At 36.0% G+C, this 22,360-nt stretch overlaps 1 protein-coding gene across 1 annotated transcript in view; it reads right to left on the bottom strand.

Annotated features, from left to right (window-relative positions):
• DHX15 (DEAH-box helicase 15) overlaps nucleotides 1–22,360 on the bottom strand; it is a 70,286-nt gene that overhangs the window by 6,927 nt on the left and 40,999 nt on the right. The window contains exons 7-11 of the mRNA XM_037829511.1: nucleotides 6,266–6,352; nucleotides 5,026–5,175; nucleotides 4,373–4,481; nucleotides 3,629–3,820; nucleotides 677–799 (exon numbers count right to left, since the gene is read on the bottom strand). Coding sequence (XP_037685439.1) covers nucleotides 677–799; nucleotides 3,629–3,820; nucleotides 4,373–4,481; nucleotides 5,026–5,175; nucleotides 6,266–6,352 — 661 coding nt within the window. The remainder of the gene's footprint in view (nucleotides 1–676; nucleotides 800–3,628; nucleotides 3,821–4,372; nucleotides 4,482–5,025; nucleotides 5,176–6,265; nucleotides 6,353–22,360) is intronic.

Consider the following 22,360-nt stretch of genomic DNA (forward strand, 5'->3'; position numbering starts at 1 on the left):
AAGGTATGACATTGTTACTGTTCTTGTTAACATAAAATCTACTGTTCTTCATAAAGATCAGTCAATTTATATTCCAACGTCAGGTATAAATTGTTCCACTAAACTCACTCCCACACAACAATAGACTATTTTCCTTTCATCTCTGTCAATTTTATAGGTAACAAAATGGTACATCTCAATAATATACATTTCTTGGATTAACAGTAGGACTGAAATATTGCCCCCCCATGTTCACTGACCACTTGCAGCCTGAGAAGTGCCTGTTCAAATTTGTTGACCCCTTTTTTCTTTTGTTAGTTTTACTTTTTTGCAAGAGTCATTTACTAGTAAAAATAACGACAGTAATGATTCTATAAAGGACACAAAGCCATTCAGAAAAAATAAATATATGGAAATGAAAGTTAAAGAAGTATAGCAAAATTTGTATATTAGTGGTAAATTTTATGCAAATCTTTCATTTTTATAGTTTTGCATTTTCCCCCCTCTGATTATAAAAGTAAATGACTGAGAAAGATCGGCAATTTCTATTTTAAATGCCAAGTCAGTTTTCTGGAAGAAACTCTGGGTTTCTAATGTAAAGTAGACACAGATAATAAGTGAAAGTGAGATGAAGAAACATCTTATATGCTGCAAGTGACATTTAGACAAAAGTACCTTCAATCTAATTTACACTTACTTTGTTTAAAAGCGTGGTAGACATTCAGCAATGTCAGATGATCTCCATCTATGTGGGCAAACCTCATCTTGGCCTCATCTGCGGCTTTCTTGGCCTCCGTGGGGCGAACAAAACACTGTGGGACTAAACAAGGTTGGTATGGGCCCAACACAAACGCCCATATCGATGAGTCACGCATTCACAGATAGAGGAACAAGGCCTAGCTAGGTCAGTTCACAGAGCATAGGGCAGGGCAGGATGGCCTCCAACTGCATCTTGGACTGTTTACTACCTTGATTTGGTACATCAACACCTAACCACATCTGTAAGACAAGAGGGTTTCAAAGCTACAGAGTACCTGATTATTTTAACTAGATCTAAAAGTAGGCATGAAAACAGCTATTCTGAAGGCCATCAATATACTAGAAAATTCAACTTATTTCAAAAACCAGTGCTGATAGCTCTACCAATAACCAGAATTATGGTGTCAATAGCCTTTCAGTTAAATGTAATTTTTCAAAAGGCCACCCACTGAATCCACTGAATGGCTGTCAAAGTTATGAGGCTATACTTGCACACTGCAAGACTAAAAACAACTTGCAACCATTGTACTGCCAAAATTCGATTACAATTTTTCCCTAGTGCTATGGCTATTACCAACTGGTAGGTATCACTATTAGCACCGGTGAGCAGAAGCATATGTGAACATAAAAATATCAAGAAATCTCGGGTTTTGATGATAGCAGTAGTGGTGGAAGGTTAAACCGCCTTTGAATTAAGAAAATTCAAAAAGGCTGGGGATATTCAGCCTAGTGTTCCAGCATTTTCATAAAAAGATTAATAAATAAAGTCCCAAGTTTAAAAAGCTATTATTTGATCAAATTTCAATACAAAAGTAATCCAATATTTAAAAAGTTGACAATTAGTCATGAGATAGGCATTATTTCAAGGATCAAAATGTGCAACTACAGTATTTTAGAGCCTCAATATTAATCCACATAATTCTTTAAGTTGTTACAAAGTGTGCACTAAATTTTTTGCAATATAGCTTTCCTTAATTCACTACAGCAATTCCATAGTCATAAAAGCAATATGAGAATAAAAATACTTAACAGCTTGGGACTTTTCGACACATTTTTAAAGCTCTTAAAACCTTGTCAATGAAAAAATAAATTATCAGTGCAGATAGAAGAAAATGGGAATTGACAATGAGATCAAATACAATATAGTTACTCTTTCCCATACCACTTCCCCCTTTAAAAGATGTCAAAGTAGCCAAAAAGACAACAAAACACGATCACAGTAAATACTGTCTTGCTTAATGTAATCAAAGCAAGGCAATTCATAAAAATATGCAAACTTCTCATAACTATGAAAGTAGACGTGATCTAGCCTAGCCACCAAAGTTAACTGTGGGAATGAATAAAGAGCACTCCCTAAGGTCCCTAACATGCACTGCTTATCAGGACCTCAAAATTTCAGTAACTATTTAAATGGAAAACAAAGCATTACAAGCTCAGCCAAATTTTTTCCATCACTTCTTCCTCACTCTTTAATACTTCTTCCCACAAATGGCCTGCTTAAAAACCACTGCATATAAATGTTCATTCTCTTGATCTGCTAAAGAAGACCACCAGAAAGCCCCATTTTTTTTTTTTTGCTTAACTCCTATTACAAATAAGACTGAGAATTAGTTGGAACAGTTTCAACTGCACCACAATGACCAATTTTTTTCAAAGACTGTTTCTCTTAACTCCAACAATAGCAATTACATAGTACGTTCGATAAGAAACTTGGGGGCTAAAAACTGGGCAGATAACAAATACACAAATAATCTATTAACTTTTGCCCCACACCTTCTCTAAAAACAACTGGGAGAATCTAACGAAACACATAGGAAAGGCAGACAACAACCTACCACCACCTCCGCACATGAGACTACAATTTAATTAAAATAATTCGATACTGCCCTGCCCATCTGCTCTGAGTCTGATCAATCATAACTGCAAAAAAGAACATTTTAGCTAGTTCTTAAATAAAAAATTCACAACATTAGAAAATGCCATACATCTAATCTAAGCCATAATTTTTATATTTAGAATTTTTTCAATTTATCCTTTAATTCCATGAGATATTTGAATTATTTGAGACATTAATTAACAGCAACAAACCATTCCGCGATTGGAAGCCAGTTCTCCCCAGTACTAAAACTAATATGGCAAGAGTACTCTCATAGTCAGTAAAAACTCAAGATTAAAAAAAATTACCTATAAGGATCAGCATTCACTTGCTTGTTAACAATATTTCTTCTCTTTTTTGGAAAATCTAATTTCCAAGTTACTACTCATTTGTGAATTAAGTTTTATTGCTACTTAAAAACAGCACCATTTCTTTTTGCTTAATGTTCCCATTTTCATAATTAGCGATTTTATCTATTAGGTATATTTCTTTTATGAAGTGCTTCTGCCATTGTAAAAGAATACCATTATCAGATCAGATTTTGAGTCTAAAATCATACCTCATTATTTCTATTTATTTGATTACCACTGGAATACATATTTATACATGTAGAAAAGGTTCAATTTAGCTTGGGTTTGTCACAAGCTCACTTTAAAGTGCCAAGTACTAGAACAAAGTTCTTGTATTTTTAGAAATAAAGCAAAATGATAGCACCGATGAACCTACCAAATAAAATTACAACTGGGTTTGATCTTATTCTTTACTTATTAAATTCTTGTTTGCACTCAAGAGAGCCAACGTTTTTAACTATGTTTTTTGCACAAGGACTAATGTTTACTTTTGTAAATATTGCCTTTATGAAACTATTTACAAGATTAAACAAAATGAGTTCTTTGAGACCATCTATAAAATCTATCATATTAAATATTAAAATAAACAAAAACCATCAACAAAAGTGAAGTCCACCCAAACTTTGAAGAGTTGGGCTCTTTTTAGTTCCTTTCCCTCTATTACCTGACAACATAGCAGTAATAGATAGGACCTCATTAGAACAGTTGTAGTCACAACTTGCAATAACCATTTTAGCGAGCTGTGGATCCAGCGGAAACTCTGCCATCATGGATCCCAATTCAGTCAGATCTCCATCATCATTTAAAGCAGCCAGATAATTCAAAAGTTCTAGGGCTCTCATCAAAGTTTCAGGAGCTATAGGGAAAGAAGCACTCTTATTAGTCAAGCTGCCTTTAGCAAGCAAAAATGTGACAAAGTACAAACTATTATAAGCAATCTCATTTTTCATTCTGTAGTGGATGAACTCAAAACTCAAACTATCATCTAATTCAATTATGGAAATCTAGCAAACAACGAATCACATAAAAGTGCAAAATTTTCTTCAATAGTAGAGTTAAAATGGTCAACTTTCCAAATGAATTAAATAATTCATCAAAGTGTTTACCATTTTTTTCCAAAGAAAAATTAGGGAATTTAATTCTCTCATTTCCATACCTGGATGACAAGTCAATTAAACCCAATCTCCCAGAATAACCTGGTTATTCTGAAGAAAGAAAGAGTATTTATTTCCTCATGTAACTGTCACCATTTATTTCTAATTCTTATACAAACGACTTATCTTGATGCATACTAGAGGAAAAAGGCAAAATGTATTTAATACATGTATTGCATAAGTAGCAGAGAAAAAGTAAAGAGTCAATTTTGGTTGAAAGGTCTTATTAAAAATATGCTTTGATCAAGTCATACCTGGTGGATCCATAAAATCAAAATGCACCAAATCATCAATACCAAGTTTCTTCAACTGTAATACAACTGATCCTAAATTAGAACGTAAAATCTCAGGATAGGTGTTGTCCTAGCAAAAAAAAAAAAAAAACCAAAAATATTTGTTATGTTAAGCATTCCTTAATTCTCTTGCTCCAGAAAATTAAATACACCTGTTCCTTGCCACCTTAACTATTTACTTTGGCATTGTTACTAGATCACTGTCTCAGAGGAGAAAAATACTTGTAGACTAGATGAGAGAGATCAGCCCTGAAAATGAATTACCTTTATAATGTTATAATAAGGTACAATATCAAATTATTATATAAGCTAAAGGAATTACATCTGGTAAACAGCTAAAGGAAACTGTATCTGGTAAATAAACAAGTTTTTCTATTAAGTTACAACGTAATAACCCTCAAAGAATCCATCAAGTGCTACTGCTGCTGCCCACCTCAACTTTGAACTGTAACAGAGTTATATTGGTAGATTATACCATAAATGTGACTCAGGGAAAAACTAAGGAGCTTATGGTCCCAAAGGTAACATTAAAGTAAATGAAGCAATTTTCTTCTAGTAACAAATTCAATTTAACCTTCCAAACACATAGGAAGGCTACAGCAATACTCCTTTACCTGCATTTCTGTTTTATAAGCTTTCTCTGTGTAAAGTCTGAAGCATTTCCCAGGTCTAGTACGACCAGCTCGACCAGCCCTCTGTTGAGCTGACGCTTTACTGATTGCAGTCACCAAAAGGGACTCAACTCTGATTCGAGGATTGTACACCTATGGGAATGGAAATAACATTAAGAATCATTTCTTCATATATATATATAACACAAAACTGTGACCTAACAGAGGTACCCAAAGCCCACAGTAAAATAAAATAAACAAAGTAGTATTGATGACTAGCATAAATAAAGGATGCTGTCACAGTAACACAATTTACCACCCTTATGCCTTAGCTTGCTTTTAGGCATTCTGGCTCCATCATTACAAAGGATTCACGCTAACACGGAAAGGTGCTTATCTAATACACAGATGGCACACATCCTGGTTACTCTTCCTAATTTAAGATAATTTCAGTTCTACCAATTTTTACCTCATTTTTTGTACTGGATAGTGCTGAAAGATTTTGCCTGAACAGAGCAAACCTGTCAATTTCTACACTTGATGTCCACTTGTAATTTCAAAGTCCACATTAAGAAATATATTTTGAAATTAGTCCATATGAAGGCAGACACAGGCTTTAAGTTTAAAGGTAAAGTTTTCACTCAAAAACAAAAATACTTAGTGTACAATTAATTCTCCCAATTATACCTGTAAAAAGTAATTAACTTACCCCAAAAATCTTTGAAAAATAAGACAGAGTAAATACTGAGTAGACACTTCGATTTGGTAAAAGTGCTTAGTGTTTTGCACTGCACAACTAAAGGCACACAAAAACTTTTTCCAAATAATGTGCCAGGCACAATCCATAACCTTTACACTGTCAACTGTAATACTGAATAAGTCTGCAGGGATGGTAACCCAGTATTCTTTATTACTAGCTCCATATTCCTTAAATGAGCAAACAAGTGAAAACACCCAACATCACTTCAAAACAACCATTAAAAAAATAAATTAAAAAGCCTATGGTTCAAAAGTAAGCAAAGGCTTAATTTCTAAAAGCTATCTAGGACACAATGGGCTCCCATTAGGAATCTGATAATGAAACAAAAGAATATAGAAAAAAAATTCTAAAAAGTAAATTTTAGCCATCAAATAAGTAGGTAGCAAGTACTATTAAGGTAACACTAATTTATAAAGAATCCAACTGAACCACTAAAATAGTGCTTGTTATTTAACATAAATAGTGTGTTGGTGTATCTGGTACCTTTTGTTTTGCAAATCCAGGATCTATCACAAACACCACACCATCTATTGTCAATGATGTTTCTGCAATGTTAGTGGACACAACAACCTGTTGAAAAATAAACAGTATAAATTATATTCCACTTCAAGTAAACTGATATTAACAGTCACTAACAACAAATTTCAAACCAGTAAATAAACAAGACAGCATTTGATCTTCAACAACCAATGCTGTGAATAGACATTAATATTTAAGAATTCAAAATTTCACTTAGCTCACAACAGCAGCAACTTCTTTTCCCAACAAAGCTACTGCTTCAGGTTATTACTCAACAACATTTGAACGTTTTCATTTTTCAATAAATGGGCAGCATCAAAAGAAAAATACTGATGAAGCAATAAAGCATATGCTTTATATGTCTCCCCAATAGAACACCATTTGGTTAACATCCAAATGCCAATATATGTGTATAATCTCAAAGGGGATGGCATGTGGCACGCTACTGCATACAAAGCAACTGCCAAGACGCATTCTAGCAGGAAATAATGCTTAAAGCATACACATGCTAACATGATTTGTGTTTTACTGTATTTGAGCATTTTAGGAAATTGGTTGAGGCCTTGGGATTGACACAGTAAATGCAATTTTTCCCTCTTAAAACAACAGGAAAACAGGGTCCTCCTTAGTATTTTTACCCAAAACATCTGGTTTTCAGGACTGGATTACTGACATTAAGTGGGAGATGCCTGTATATGCAAGCAGATGACAAAGAAGAATCAGATACAGCGTCTGTTCTTACAACTTTTACAGCTTGTAAGGAAAAATTAGACATGGATAGAACAGAAAAGTAGAAGTGACATCAAAGATGTGCTGTGAGATTTAAAAAGGATTTACTTCCACAGCAAAAACATGGAAAGATTACTGAGAAAACTGTATTTAGGAGAGCCCTTGAAGGTAAGGTGGGATCTACAGAAGAGAGAAAAAGAATAGTACTACAGAGTTCAATTTAAACAAAGGAATGTAGATAAAGACCACGGAAATTAAAGCATTTGTATTTATCCCTATTATTTTATTTTCTACTTTTACAAAAACATTAAATCTTATAAATCAATTGGCTTAAAAAATTCATAGGCTTTTGTTCCATAACAATTTATTCAAAATATTATTAAACATCATTTTCTGAGTTCATAACTACTGGAAGAGAAAATACTGGCAGGGAAACTTAAAAGGTTTAAAATTCACTAACAAGAAAATATTTCAGACTAATTTACATATCTAAAAACAAAACGTTTCCTGTTTTCATTGTGCAGCTGAAAAGCTGACAACTAGCAACTGGTTCAAAAACTATAGGTAGTCTGATAGTGATACATTCTATAGGACTTGTAGAAAATACAGTACTCAGTAATGAGAACTGAAGCAAAAACGAACAATATATATAAGGTTAACAGATGGTAGTGAAAAAGCATAAACCGAGTTTAACATTCTTCTAGAAAGTGTGTCTTGGTGGGAGAAGCAATGAATTTAAATGTAGGTGGCAGAGCCGGGAATCAAACCTATGTACTAGGTTTAGTGGAAAAGTTTCAACATCCCCAATATTCAATCTCCTTTTGCGACTCTTGTGTATTATATGGTCTAGATAACACAGGGTTATAGAAAATAAAAAATAATGGATGTAGAAATGCCTTATAAACTACACAGAACCTTAAGAATGTATACATAATTTATTAGGACGTACAATTAAAGCAACTAAAAGCTTGTGATTATATAAGAGGTTCTGGTTTTCTGGAATCTGGGATAAAAGTTATTGTGGTTCCAAATACATAAGTTATCTTTAGGATAGGGGAGGAAATCATATTGGGGAGGAGGGGGTGGCAGCTATCCTGGGGAAAAATACATTTCACATATTTCTTCCATAACAGAATACAGTCAATGTGATAAACATGTCCTGATGTTATCAACTTTATTGGCTGCTGGGATAAGCACGACGCCACTTAGCATCTACTATGATGTGCTAGCAAGCTTTTAACTTTTATACTACATGGTCTCAGACTGCTTTTTAAGATCTTTTCTACCCATTCTACCAATTTTCACTAATATCTGAATAGGAGCTAACTATTCCACTTCTTATATTTCTCTTCTGTAAACTATTACAGACTTAACTAACAATTTCCAAGTACACTAATAATAAGAGCATTCTCCCAGGTGCCATCAGACTATCTTTTTTTCTATTCTGTTTCTTACCAAATTCAAGCCTAAACCCCTTAAACATAAGGCTTTACCAGAATCCATCTGTATTCAGAGAATATATGGTCACCCCCCCCTTTCAATAGAAATATTCTGTAATTTCAAATTGAATAGTTATATTACCAATTATTTGATTCATAACTCTGAAAACAGACAAGGATATTTATGAGAGCAAGGTGTTTCATCACGGTTTTGAAAGAAAAGGTGATCTCATTAAGTTTCTCTATGATCTTCCAAGACCACAGATGTTTCTAGGTGCCAAGATGAATGAAATATTCACCTTTTCTCTAGAAATAAAAAAAAAGTTCTGATGATCGATTAGTAATATATTGTGCTCTGAAGCAGCTTCAAACGTAGCCAATATGTAGAGAATTAAGTCACATGGATGGTATAGTTTTTTTTTCAATCCACTTAAATGCAGTATGTAGTGAGTTCAAACTAAAGTTATTAAAAAAAAATTGTAGTCCACAAAATAATTTCATTCGTGTGTTCATGTGTTTTTCCTGGGCGTGTATGACAAATTCTACAGGACTTAAGGAAGAACGGAGTTGTGATTTCAGAAATGTGTTTAAGAATCAGGTGATTGGAGGCGGGGCAAGATGGTGGAGTGGTGAGGAGCAGAATTTCGTCTCTCCCCTAGAGCAGCTGGCAATTACCCAAGAACTACATGAAACAGTGTTTTCGGGGTCTCCAGTAACCAGTCACACATTGGACACAAGTTTGGAATTGGAGGAAGAGCTGAGATCGCAGCGAACATTGCTAAGTTTCCCGGACCAGGGGTCTGGCGCCCCTCCCCACCCAGACCTCACAGACTGTCTTGCTGCCAGCTCCCTGAAAGGGGGGAGAAAAAAAAACAAAAAAAAACAGCAATCTGCTGAGGGCAAGAAGGGAGGCTCAACCCAGCCTCAACTGCAGAATTAATTAACAAATTAATTAACTAACTTTGGGAGCTGGGGTGCTAAAGAAGGGCTGGGCTCCGAGAAGTAGGGGCACGTAAAAGCGGGCACCCATTCCCAGACTCCAAAAAAGCCATTTTTTTTCCCCTACATTTTGTCCCTTCTGGCTTCTCACTGATCCATTATCTTTTTGCATTTCAATAGCCCCCAGCAGGGGTGGAACTGAAGCAACTGGAGAGTAATTATCAGACAATAGCCCAAAGCATATCTTTAAATACTCTATTCTGACACTGACAAAACTTGCAGGCTGGGGAAAGACTTTTAAAAGAGACTCTTTTTTTTTTTTCCCCTTTTTCCTTTTTCTTGATTTCTTTTCTACTTTTTTTTTTTTTTTTAATCTAAAAGTAATATATGTAGTTATTTTCTATCCGAAAGCCCAGGCTGAGGGACTAGGCGGGGCTTGGGGGAGACAGAGTAGCCAGTGTCTTTGAATTCCATATTCACTACTGAAGGCCTCCACCCCCGTCTTTAATTGGCAACTCAGGCTGACCAAGGAATCTACCTGGAGAGGCCCCAAAGAGGAGAGAGGAGAAGGGAATAGTGCCCCTGAGAGACAACTGGAGTTCTGAGGATTGGGAGAGTGGCAGGAGGCCCAGGTCAACTGGCAGTCCTCCTTCTGGGAATTCAGACCCCAGGGGCTGGAATTCAGATTCCAGCTTCAGTCAGCCACGCCCCTGACAGGATCACAGTCATCAGGAGAACTAAAGGCTCCATACCTCCTTTCACTGGTGGGGGAGCTGCGGGCTGGCCAGCGCCACCTGCTGGACAGGAGAGGAAAAGCACCAATTCTAAAGGCCTCATAGGAGGGTCTCATTCTCAGGAAAACTCCATACCCTCCCAATGAGACCTGGGCCTCACTAGACTGGGAAAATCTGACTAGGGTCGACCACATCTGAGGAGACCCACTCACAAAAAGGTTACATAGAGGCAGAGCAAGAAACAGAAAAAACAAGAGGGGAAAAATTCTGATCAACTAAATAGAACCTAAGTTAGAGGTCTAGAATAAGTTGAACTGAATAACAGAGGCCAGAAAACAAAGCCAACCAACAAGAAAACCACTAAGTAAAAGACAGAAAACAAGCTCCAAAATAAACTAATCAAGAGAATCAGATGCCTAGAAAACTTAAGATAACAAGCCATACCAGGAAACACGAAAACATGGACCAGTCAAAGGAACAAACTAATAGCTCAGCTGAGACACAGGAGTGGAGGCAACTAATGCTAAATAAATTTGATGAAATGAAGGAAGATATAGCAAAAGAGCTGAAGGATATAAAGAAGACACTGGCTGACCATAAAGAAGAATTCATAAACTTAAAAAAACAAATGGCAGAACTCATGGGAATGAAGGCCACAATGGAGGAGATGAAAAACACAATGGAGGGACACAACACTAGATTTGAACAGGCAGAAGAAACGATCAGTGAACTGGAAGACAGGTCATTCGAATTCATACGCACAAAAAAACAGATGGTGAAAAAAATGGAAAAATATGAGCAGGGTCTTAGGGAGCTGAGTGACAACATGAAACGCACAAATATACGTGTAATGGGTATCCCAGAAGGAGAAGAGAGGGGAAAAGGGGCAGAAAGAGTAATAGAAGACATATCCACTGAAAATTTCCCAACTCTTATAAAAGACAGAAAATTAGAGATTCAAGAAGTACAACGTACCCCAAATAGAATAGATCCCAATAGACCTACTCCAAGACACTTACTGGTCATATTGTCCAATCTCAAAGACAAAGAGAGGATTCTGAAAGCAGCAAGAGAAAAGCAATCCATCACGTACAAGGGAAAGTCAATAAGACTATGTACAGATTTCTCTGCAGAAACCATGGAGGCAAGAAGACAGTGGCATGATATATTTAAGATACTGAAAGAGAAAAACTGCCAACCAAGAATTCTATATCCAGCAAAACTTTCCTTCAAAAATGAGGGAGAGATTAAAACATTTTCAGACAAACAGACGCTGAGAGAGTTTGTGAATAAGAGACCGGCACTACAAGAAATACTAAAGGGAGTGCTACAGGCTGATAGGAAAAGACAGGAGAGAGAGAGTTGGAGAAGAGTACAGAAATGAAGATTATCAGGAAAGGTAAAAGGAGAGGAAAAAATAAGATATGACATATAAATTCCAAAAAAGAAAATGGTAGTAGAAAGTACTGCCCTTACAGTAATAACACTAAATGTAAATGGATTAAACTCCCCAATAAAAAGACACAGACTGGCAGAATGGATTAAAAAACAGGACCCATCTATATGCTGTCTACAAGAATCTCACTTTAGACACAAGGACAAACATAGACAGAAAGTGAAAGGTTGGAAAAAGATATTTCATGCAAACAACAACCAGAAAAAAGCAGGAGTAGCTATATTAATATCAGACAAGTTAGACTTCAAAAGCAAAACAATTAAAAGAGACAAAGAAGGACACCATATATTAATAAAAGGGTCAATTCATCAAGAAAACATAACAGTCATAAATATTTATGCACCAAACCAGAATGCCCCAAAATTCATGAGGCAAACACTGCGATCACTGAAAGGAGAAATAGATACCTCTACAATAATAGTTGGAGACTTCAATACACCACTCTCATCAATGGATAGAACATCTAGACAGAGGATCACTAAAGAAACAGAGATGTTGAATTGTATGATAAATGAACTAAAGTTGACAGACATTTATAGAACACTACATCCAACAACAGCAGGATACACTTTTTTCTCAAGTGCTCACTGAACATTCTCTAGGATAGACCACATGTTGGGTCACAAAGCAAGTCTCAACAAATTTAAAAATATTGATATTATACAAAACACTTTCTCAGACCACAATGGAATGAAGTTGGAAATAAATAAAAGGCAGAAGGTCATAAAATTCACAAACATATGGAGGCTAAACAACACCCTCTTAGAAAACCAGTGGGTAAAGGAAGAAATTACAAGAGAAATTAGTAAATACCTCGAGGCAAATGACAATGAAAACACAACTTATCAAAACTTATGGGATGCAGCAAAGGCGGTGCTGAGAGGGAAATTTATTGCCCTAAATGCCTATATTGAAAGAGAAGAGAGAGCAAAAATTGAAGAGTTAACTGCTCACCTGGAGGAATTAGAGAAAGAACAGCAAACTAACCCCAAAGCAAGCAGAAGGGAAGAAATAACAAAGATTAGAGCAGAAATAAATGCAACTGAGAACAGGAAAACAATAGAGAGAATCAACAAAACCAGAAGTTGGTTCTTTGAGAAAATCAATAAAATCGATGGACCACTGGCTAGGCTAACAAAAAAAGAGAGAGAGATGCAAACAAATGCAATCAGAAATGGGAAAGGAAATATAACTACCGACCCTGCAGAAATTAAGGAGATAATGAGAAGATACTATGAGCAACTATATGCTAATAAACTAGACAACTTAGATGAAATGGACAACTTCCTAGAAAAGCATAAACAACCAACATTAACTCAAGAAGAAATAGATGACCTCAACAAACCAATCACAAGTAAAGAGATTGAGTCAGTCATCCAAAAGCTCCCAAAAAGGAAAAGCCCAGGACCAGATGGTTTCACACGTGAATTCCACCAAGCATTCAAGAATGAATTAGTACCAATCCTGCTCAATCTCTTCAAAAAAATTGAAGAAAAGGGAAAACTACCTAACTCTTTCTATGAAGCCATCATCACCCTAATACCAAAACCAGGCAAAGATACTACAAAAAAAGAAAATTATAGACCAATTTCTTTAATGAACATAGATGCAAAAATCCTCAACAAAATACTCGCAAATCGAATCCAGCAGCACATTAAAAGAATTATACACCACGACCAGGTGGGATTTATTCCAGGTATGCAAGGCTGGTTCAACAGAAGAAAATCAATTAATGTAATACACCACATCAATAAATCAAAGCAGAAGAACCACATGATCATCTCGATTGATGCAGAAAAGGCATTTGACAAAATTCAACATCCTTTCCTGATGAAAACACTTCAAAGGATAGGAATAGAAGGGGACTTTTTCAATATGATAAAGGCAATATATGAAAAACCCACAGTTAACATCACACTCAATGGGGAGAGACTGAAAGCTTTTCCTCTAAGATCAGGAACAAGACAGGGATGCCCACTATCACCATTGCTATTCAACATTGTGCTGGAAGTTCTAGCTAGAGCAATTAGGCAAGAAAAAGAAATAAAAGGCATCCAAATTGGAGAGGAAGAAGTAAAACTTTCACTATTTGCAGATGACATGATTCTGTATGTAGGAAATCCAGAAAAATCTACAGCAAAGCTACTAGAACTAGTCAATGAATACAGCAAAGTAGCAGGCTACAAGATCAACACGCAAAAATCTGTAGTATTCCTATACACAAGTAATGTGCAACAAGAGGAGGAAATCAAGAAAAAAATCCCATTTACAATAGCAACCAAAAGAATCAAGTATTTAGGAATAAATGTAACCAAGGACACAAAAGACCTTTACATGGAAAACTAAAAGAAACTGCTAAAAGAAATTGAACAAGACCTGAAAAAATGGAAGAACATACCATGTTCATGGATTGGAAGACTAAATATAGTTAAGATGGCAATTTTACCTAAACTGATTTACAGATTCAATGCAATATCAATTCAAATCCCAACAACTTACTTTACAGAAATAGAAAAACCAATAACTAAATTTATTTGGAAGGGTAAGGTGCCCCGAATAGCCAAAAATGTCTTGAGAAAGAGGAATGAAGTGGGAGGTCTCACACTACCTGACTTTGAAGCATATTACAAAGCTACAGCACTCAAAACAGCATGGTATTGGCATAAGGACAGATATACTGATCAATGGAATCGAACTGAGTGTTCATAAGTAGACCCCTACATCTATGGACAACTGATCTTTGATAAGGCACTGAAACCGAAGCAACTGGGAAAGAGCAGCCTGTTCAATAAATGGTGTTTGGAGAACTGGATATCCATTTCCAAAAGAATGAAAGAGGATGTCCATCTCACACCTTATACCAAAATTAACTCAAAGTGGATCAAAGACCTAAACATTAGCACCAAGACCATAAAACTCTTAGAAGAAAATGTAGGGCAATATCTTAAAGATCTTGTGAAAGGAGGTGGTTTCTTAGACCTCACACCGAAGGCACGAGCAACCAAAGAACAAATAGACAAATGGGATCTCCTCAAAATTAAAGACTTTTGTACATCAAAGGACTGTCAGAAAAGTCAAAAGGCAACCTACACAATGGGAGATGATATTTGGAAACCACATATCAGATAAGGGTTTAATATCCCGAATATATAAAGGAATCTTCCATCTCAACAACAGAAAGAGAAACAATCCAATTAAAAAATGGGCAAAAGATATGAACAGACATTTTTCTGAAGAGGAAATACAAATGGCTCAAAAGCATATGAAAAAATGCTCAACTTCACTGGCTATTAAGGAAATGCAAATCAAAACCACAATGAGATATCATCTCACACCTACCAGAATGGCCATTATCCAAAAAACAGAAAATGACAAGTGCTGGAGAGGATGTGGAGAAAGAGGCACACTTATTCACTGTTGGTGGGAATGTAGAATGGTGCAACCACTCTGGAAGACAGTATGGAGGTTCCTCAGGAAGCTAAATATAGATGTGCCTATGACCCAGCTATTCCATTGCTGGGTATATACTCAGAGGAACTGAAACTTAAGACACAAACAGACATTTGTAAACCAATGTTTACTGCAGCATTATTCACAATTGCCAAGAGATGGAAACAGCCCAAATGTCCATCAAAGGACAAGTGAATAAACAAACTGTGGTATATACACATGATGGAGTATTATGCAGCTTTAAGACAGAACAAAGACATGGATCACGTAATAATGTGGATGAACCTTGAGGACATTCTGTTGAGTGAAGTTAGCCAGAAACAAACGAACAGATTCTGTATGGTCTCACTAATATGAACAGACATTAATGAACAAACTTTGGGAGTTAAAAGCTGACAACACAGGCGATGAGGAGATAGAAAGAGGGCAGAGATCAGCCATTTGATGCTGAAGGACTACAGAATGTTTAGGACTGATTGCATAGATCCAAAAATAGATAGCATAATACTGTGTGATGGTAGCAGGGTATTGTAAGTACACTGAACAAAGATGTCTGTGAGTAAAGCTGAAAGAGGTGGGATAGGAGAATGTATGACACCAGAGGTAAAGATAGATGATAAAGACTGGGACTGTATAACGTGGCAAAAACTGGAGTGGCCAATGACTGTTACTAAATATACAAATATAAAAATGTTTTTGCATGTGGGAAAGCAAATGAATGTCAACCATGTAGAAATTTGAAAAAGGGATGGTATTCAGGAAAAAACATAATCAAAGCAAACTGGAGTCTATGGTCAACAGTAACATTGTAATATACCTCCATTAAATGTAACAAAGGCAATACGCCAATGCTAAATGTATATGAGAAGGGGATATAGGGGAGTAATATGGGATTCTCGGTAGTGGTGTTATTTGCTGTCCTTAGTAGTATATTGTATTGTATGACATGTTATTTTTCTTTTTATCATTTTTTCTTATTGCTAAGAAAAAAAAAATTTTCTTGTAGTAATCAGCATGTTCAAGTGGTGATTGTGGTGATAAATGTACAACTTTATGATGATACCATGAACAACTGATTGTACACTGTGGATAAATGTATGGTATGTGAATATAACTCTGTAAAATTGTAGGAAAATATATATATAGGAGTAAAAGTGTTGGAGAAAACATGGTGAGAGGGATGATGCCTCACCAATATGGATTAACTACAATGTGTAAACTCAGAATTGTATCTTAGAACATAGCCTAATATGGACACAATAATTTTAATAGTCCCTAGATTGTAAGCTCTTACAGCAGTTAACTCTATCCCTGAATTGTAAGGCCTATCTCTAAACTTTGAGATGCTGATCCCCTAGCGTATAATCTGATTGGTCTCTTGAACAATGCATATCTCTGAGACACCTGAAACTCAGAGCTAGAGCTCGGCAGATATGAATGTCAGTATTAGTGCATACAGCCACTGTCAAAAAAAAAAAAAAAAAAAGCTGAAAAAGAGCCCAGACTTCAATTAGTGATATGAATGAAGCAGGTCTGGTTAAGACCAGGGCAAGCCAGGCCAAAGGATAAAGGTTGAAACTGATTGTGTTTTAAAACTTCAACTTTCATATGAGACCAAGGGAATAGATATCTATTTGGTACAGGATCTAAATTTTCTAAACGGTACAACTCTACAGTCGATTTGTTCAAACACCACAATTGCATGGAACTTTGAATAGGAAGTGAGATACGGTAGGTTAGTATAGGCTGGAGTGAAATAGTGACACATCCTAGAGTAATTTGGGCAGATAATAAAATATATTTACAGCCTCCCCCTCCCCAGCCCCGAGGATCTGGGGGAAGGTGCGGATGTGTTGGACATCCTCACCTGGACTGGTGTTGATGTTGTCACAAACGTTGGGACTGGCGGTTTGATGTGCTGAGCCCTCGAGCATGGGACTTGCCCTTATGAAGCTCATTACCACAAAGGAAAGTCTAAAGTTGTATGTAATGGTGCCTAAGAGTCTCCCTCTGAGTACCTCTTTGTTGCTCAGATGTGGCCCTCTCTCTCTCTAACTGAGCCATCTCGACAGGTGAACTTGCTGCCCTCCCACCTACGTGGGACCCGATTCCCAGGGGTGTAAATCTCCCTGGCAATGCAGAGTATGACTCCCGGGGATGAATGTGGACCCGGCATCGTGGGACTGAGAGTATCTTCTTGACCAAAAGGGGGATGCAAAATGAGACGAAACAGTTTCAGTGGCTGAGAGATTTCAAATGGAGATGAGAGGTCACTCTGGTGGACATTCTTATGCACTATATAGATAACACCTCTTAGGCTTTAATGTATTGGAATAGCTAGAAGTAAATACCTGAAACTACCAAACTCCAACCCAGCAGTCTGGACGCCTGAAGACAATTATATAATAATGTAGATTACAAGGGGTGACAGTGTGATTGTGAAGACCTTGTGGATCACACCCCCTTTATCTATAGTATGGATGAGTGGAGGAATGGGGATAAAAACTAAAGGACAACAGGGGTGGGATGGGGGGATGATTTGGGTGTTCTTTTTTCACTTTTATTTTTTATTCTTGTTCTGGTTCTTTCTGATGTAAGGAAAATGTTCAGAGATAGACTGTGGTGATGAACGCATAACTATGTTATCATACTGTGGACAGTGGATTGTATATCATGGATGATTGTATGGTGTGTGAATGTAGTTCAATAAAACTGAATTTAATAAAAAAAAAAAAAAACTGAACCTAAAAAAAAAAAAAAAAACACAAAACAAAAGAATCAGGTGATTATGCCAACTTTGCAAGCCCCATTTCATTACTGATGAAGTCTACTGCCAATCCAAAAAGTCAAAACCTAAAACACAAGTGTTTTCAAACCCTGAAATAAGAGTGTTATAAAAAAAGACCTTAAAAAAACCATTATTTAGGGGCTTTTCCAAACATTAAAAATAAAAAGGTAAAAAGTTACAAAAACTATATATATTTTTTGAGTGGGACCGATCTACCACATGGATTCAATGAAGTGTCTATAAGCATGAAGAAAACAGCAGGGATCTAAAACCATGAGGGTTAGGTTTTGGGGCAAAAAAGGGAAAAATTAATAGAATATTTCTACTGACTCTACCACGAGAGCTGAAGACATTAATACTAGCTAAGGTGAAATGAAACACACACACATAAATAATGCAAAAGATTGAACAAATACAGTTAAATAATAAAAGGTGTCTAGCTGCCTTGGAGCCTCAGCAATGGAATGAGGCAAACTCAAAAGAATATTCTAGATGCAAATGTCAAACCACCTCATTGGGAACTGGTCAAGAGATATAAGTGATTCTGTTTGTCAAGGGACATACACACGACTGATGTGAGACTATGTATCTCGTACAAGCTTGCTATACTTTAACTTGGCAGTCCGTGTTCAAAGAGCCTTAAAAAGTTATGTGAACCCCACTGAACAAGTAGATATTTTGGTAAATCACAAATGTAGAAAAAAACCCATTAATAAAAAAGTTTGACATCATTGCCACTTTTTATCTCTTTTTATATTAAATGTGCTATGGGTAAACAATTTGCATCTAGATTTGTCCCCTTCCTCTTCAATAACCTGCCTTCTAATGGAACCTCCACTTTGATTTACTTCAATAATTCACTTCAAAGTAGTCAAACTCAGAGTACTGGGGCTGCCTTACTTGACTACTCCTTGGACACAATAGTGTGTTTAGGTTTAACTAGTTTGGAGTTTTACTCCCCAGGGAACTCTACGGAGGTCTCCAATTCAGTAAGGAGATTAACTTATTTGCTTGTAAATGTCCCAGCAGCAGCACCTGAGCTATCTTCAGATTAGATCCTGGATCATTAAGTCCCTGTTTAAAACTACAGAACCACCTCTACAAGGGCCACTTCCCCTTTTTCTTGAGTAATGTACTTGAGCTGTATCAATTAGTAAACTGTAGGATAAGCTACAGAAAAACCAGGTATTTACATGGACAAAATTAACAAACACTAAGTATTCTACGTTAAAAATGGTTGCTAGGTTTTTATAACACCAAATCTATATACAGAAATTATGTCTTAGTTAAAACACACATAGTAATTTATTGAATAGTAAATGTTAATGCATGTTAAAAAACAAACATCCTACTGTAGCTATTAGCTTGAAGACAAATACTTGAAGAAATTTCAAAGGATTAAAACAGTAAAAATATCCAACACATAAATACATGTATTACATTCTCAATCTTCCTTGCTTGCTAAAAACTTCAAATGTTCACCATCAGTGCTCTATTATACGTCTACATATAAGGAAGTCATTGTAAAAGGAATGCCAGTTAAGTTCCCAGATGCCCATGAAACTTAACCTCTAATATAATATGCATTTTATAACTTTAATACTAAAAAGGTCTTCTGTTAACTTTAATACTAAAAAGCTGTTCTATTAATTTTACCACAATCAAGTTATAAAATCTATGTTGCACAGGATAATAAAATGAAAAGTAAAAAATAAGAGACCACTTTACAAAAAGGTACTCAAATATAAAATTTTATAAAATTATAATTATTGTTGTAGAAATTAAAAATTGTATTAAATATTCTATTTGTTCAAAAACTTCCAATACCTACTGTATGTCCACTATATGCTAGCTACTATCCTCATGAGAACAAAATAAACAATCGCTTTACCAAAAATGAATCAAACTGTATATTGTTTTAACATAATTAGAAGCAGACAGTAAATCCACTCCTGTGTAGCATTAAATTAATTGTCAATATCATAATCAGTGGCAATTAACACTCTTGAATGAACGCTCCATTCTAGTAACTGGCACAGTAATTGTTTAATTAGTGAATTAATGAGAGCAGAAATCAAGCCTTGGCCATCAGGCCTTACTTTCTAACATAAACTGGAAATTATAAAAGTTGGTGACATTTTCTTAAAAAAGAGAATAGGAAAACAGCAACTGAATACAGAGCTTTCCTGTTCCAGTACCACTTAATTTCCCTGTGCATACCTTAATTCTTATACTTCCTCACAATTCACCAGTCCTTTCTTTCTCCTGTTCTAACTGGGCCTAATGGCCACCTGCCTATCTTGCCAGTGAGGAAGTGTTGGCAGGACTTCAGTTCTCCCAGGTTTTCAGGAGGCACCTCCACTCCAGTCCAGGCAGCTACCCTACCCAGCATCAAAGACAGATGACTTGAAGTACTGACCCTCCTCTTAACAGCTAGCCTTCCAGCTAAAACTTTTAATTTTCCCTTACACATTCTGGGCTTCAGAGTGTTTTTTCCTCATAATGAAAATGATGTACTGATTGCCAAAGAAATCCTCCTTCACTATCCCTGGCATCATCCAGGGGAGGCTATAACAGTGTTCTTTTCGACCTTTGAGATAAAGGTGACTCATATCAAGAGATAACAAGACTTCCCAGCAAGAATTCCTAAAGCTTTAGCTTGAAGAATCACCACCAATAGAAGGTGAAGTGGCATTTCTTAATGTTTACTATGAATTAAAAACCCAGAATGGACTCAAGCCCTGGGGTCACCTCATTAGCCAATGCTTTCATCACATCACCACAGCATCACATCCACCTGCTGTGGAGTCACTTTTCAGTAAGACATCTCTTCAATATCCTTAGGAATTACAAGAGCACAGAAAACAAGAGATAAAAATGAACTAATAATTCTACTCCATGGACTTCAGTTGTAAATTCTACAAAATGCTGGAATGGCACCAGATTGAACCTAAATTTCTAACACTAATAGTAACAGTAAAGAAGAGCTCAGAAATGAAATAAATTTTAATAAGTGTGGGCCAATACTTTCCCAAAGTAATTCAAAATGGAATAAGGAGAACTACATGAAAACATGGAGAAGTTAAACATAATGAAGCTATGGCTTCATCAAAGATGATGGGACCTTTCTAAAAAGTTCAAATTCACTACAATTGCTGATCTGTGAAAAGCTCAGAAGCTGACTTTTGTTCCTAAAAATCCCCTGTTAATTTATATTCCACTAGGCTGGCACTGCATAACCATTCAAAAAATTCTTTCAATATGAAAAGCATGTTTGGCTAATTTAACTTTTACATACCCAAGTAAAGAAATAATTAGATATGATATAGTTAAATATTTCTTTATAATTTGTAATTTTTCAGTAGTCATTGAAAATTTTGAGAACTGAAAAACTAAAGCTGAAAAAAAAGATATGAAGCTGTTAGTCTTGAATATAGAAACAAGAAACTGATATTCCAAATTAATTGACAAGTAAATTATAAGTGAGGTATACTTCATGTAACTCTTTCTTCCTACATGAATAAACCTGAGGAAATTTATAGCAGCTACCATGAGGGCCTAGTTTATTCTAGACATGTTGGTACCTTTTAACATTTTATACATCAAGTATAGTCCATGACAATCACCTTCCAAGGTGATGAAAATAATAAATTATAACCACTTTAAAAGATGAAAAAAAAGATGAAGAATCTTAGCAAAAGTCATATGAAGCTTTTTACATAACCTAGTAGGTAGCTGGGGTTGGCTATAAAAAAATCAAGTCGACTCCACTGTTCTAGCGGTTTTTAAACCTTTTACAAGAATGCAACCTTATTTTTGGAGAAACCATGAGAACACCCATATCTTAAAAAAATAAAAACTTAAGTGCTCTGTTTCAAACTGGGACTCAGACTCTGTTCTCCCCAAAAAAGGAACTCTAAGACGGTGCTGGAAAAACCTTGCTCCCTCCCTATACTGACAACTACTCTTTGTCAAGCACCCACCCATCCCAAGAGGATCCAGCCATAGGTTCCACCCTCAAGGAACTCACATATATGTGCAGCGTGACTAGTGTTACTGTCATTAGAGATCTGTGCAAAGTGAACATTTCACACTTACAGACATGACATTTAGTTAGGTCGTGAAGAAAATAAGAGGAAGAAGCCAAGGTACTACATCAAGAAATACTTCACTTATTTTTGCCAAATGACTTAATGGGGAGGGGGGAGGTGATGGGATGCAGCACTTTTGCCAGCTTCCTCTGTTTTTTACCGGCACTAACCAATCTTTCATTTCTAAGGAGGAACTTGGGGGTGTGAGAAGGAGAACAACTATACAATACGGTGATAATGGTCAAATGGCACAAGCTCTAATTTACTCTAGGGACAAAGTTTTTGCATAATTCCACCTAAATATTTTTGTTTAATCTGAAATGCTGTTTATTTTGCTGTGTTCAATCCAGATCACCATCACCCATAACTTAGTCCTTTATAATTAAATTCAGTTTGATATCTCACAAACAATTCTTCCAGTGTTAACAGAATG

The sequence above is a fragment of the Choloepus didactylus genome, chromosome 3 (assembly GCF_015220235.1).
Source record: "Choloepus didactylus isolate mChoDid1 chromosome 3, mChoDid1.pri, whole genome shotgun sequence".
Lineage (NCBI taxonomy): Eukaryota > Metazoa > Chordata > Mammalia > Pilosa > Megalonychidae > Choloepus > Choloepus didactylus.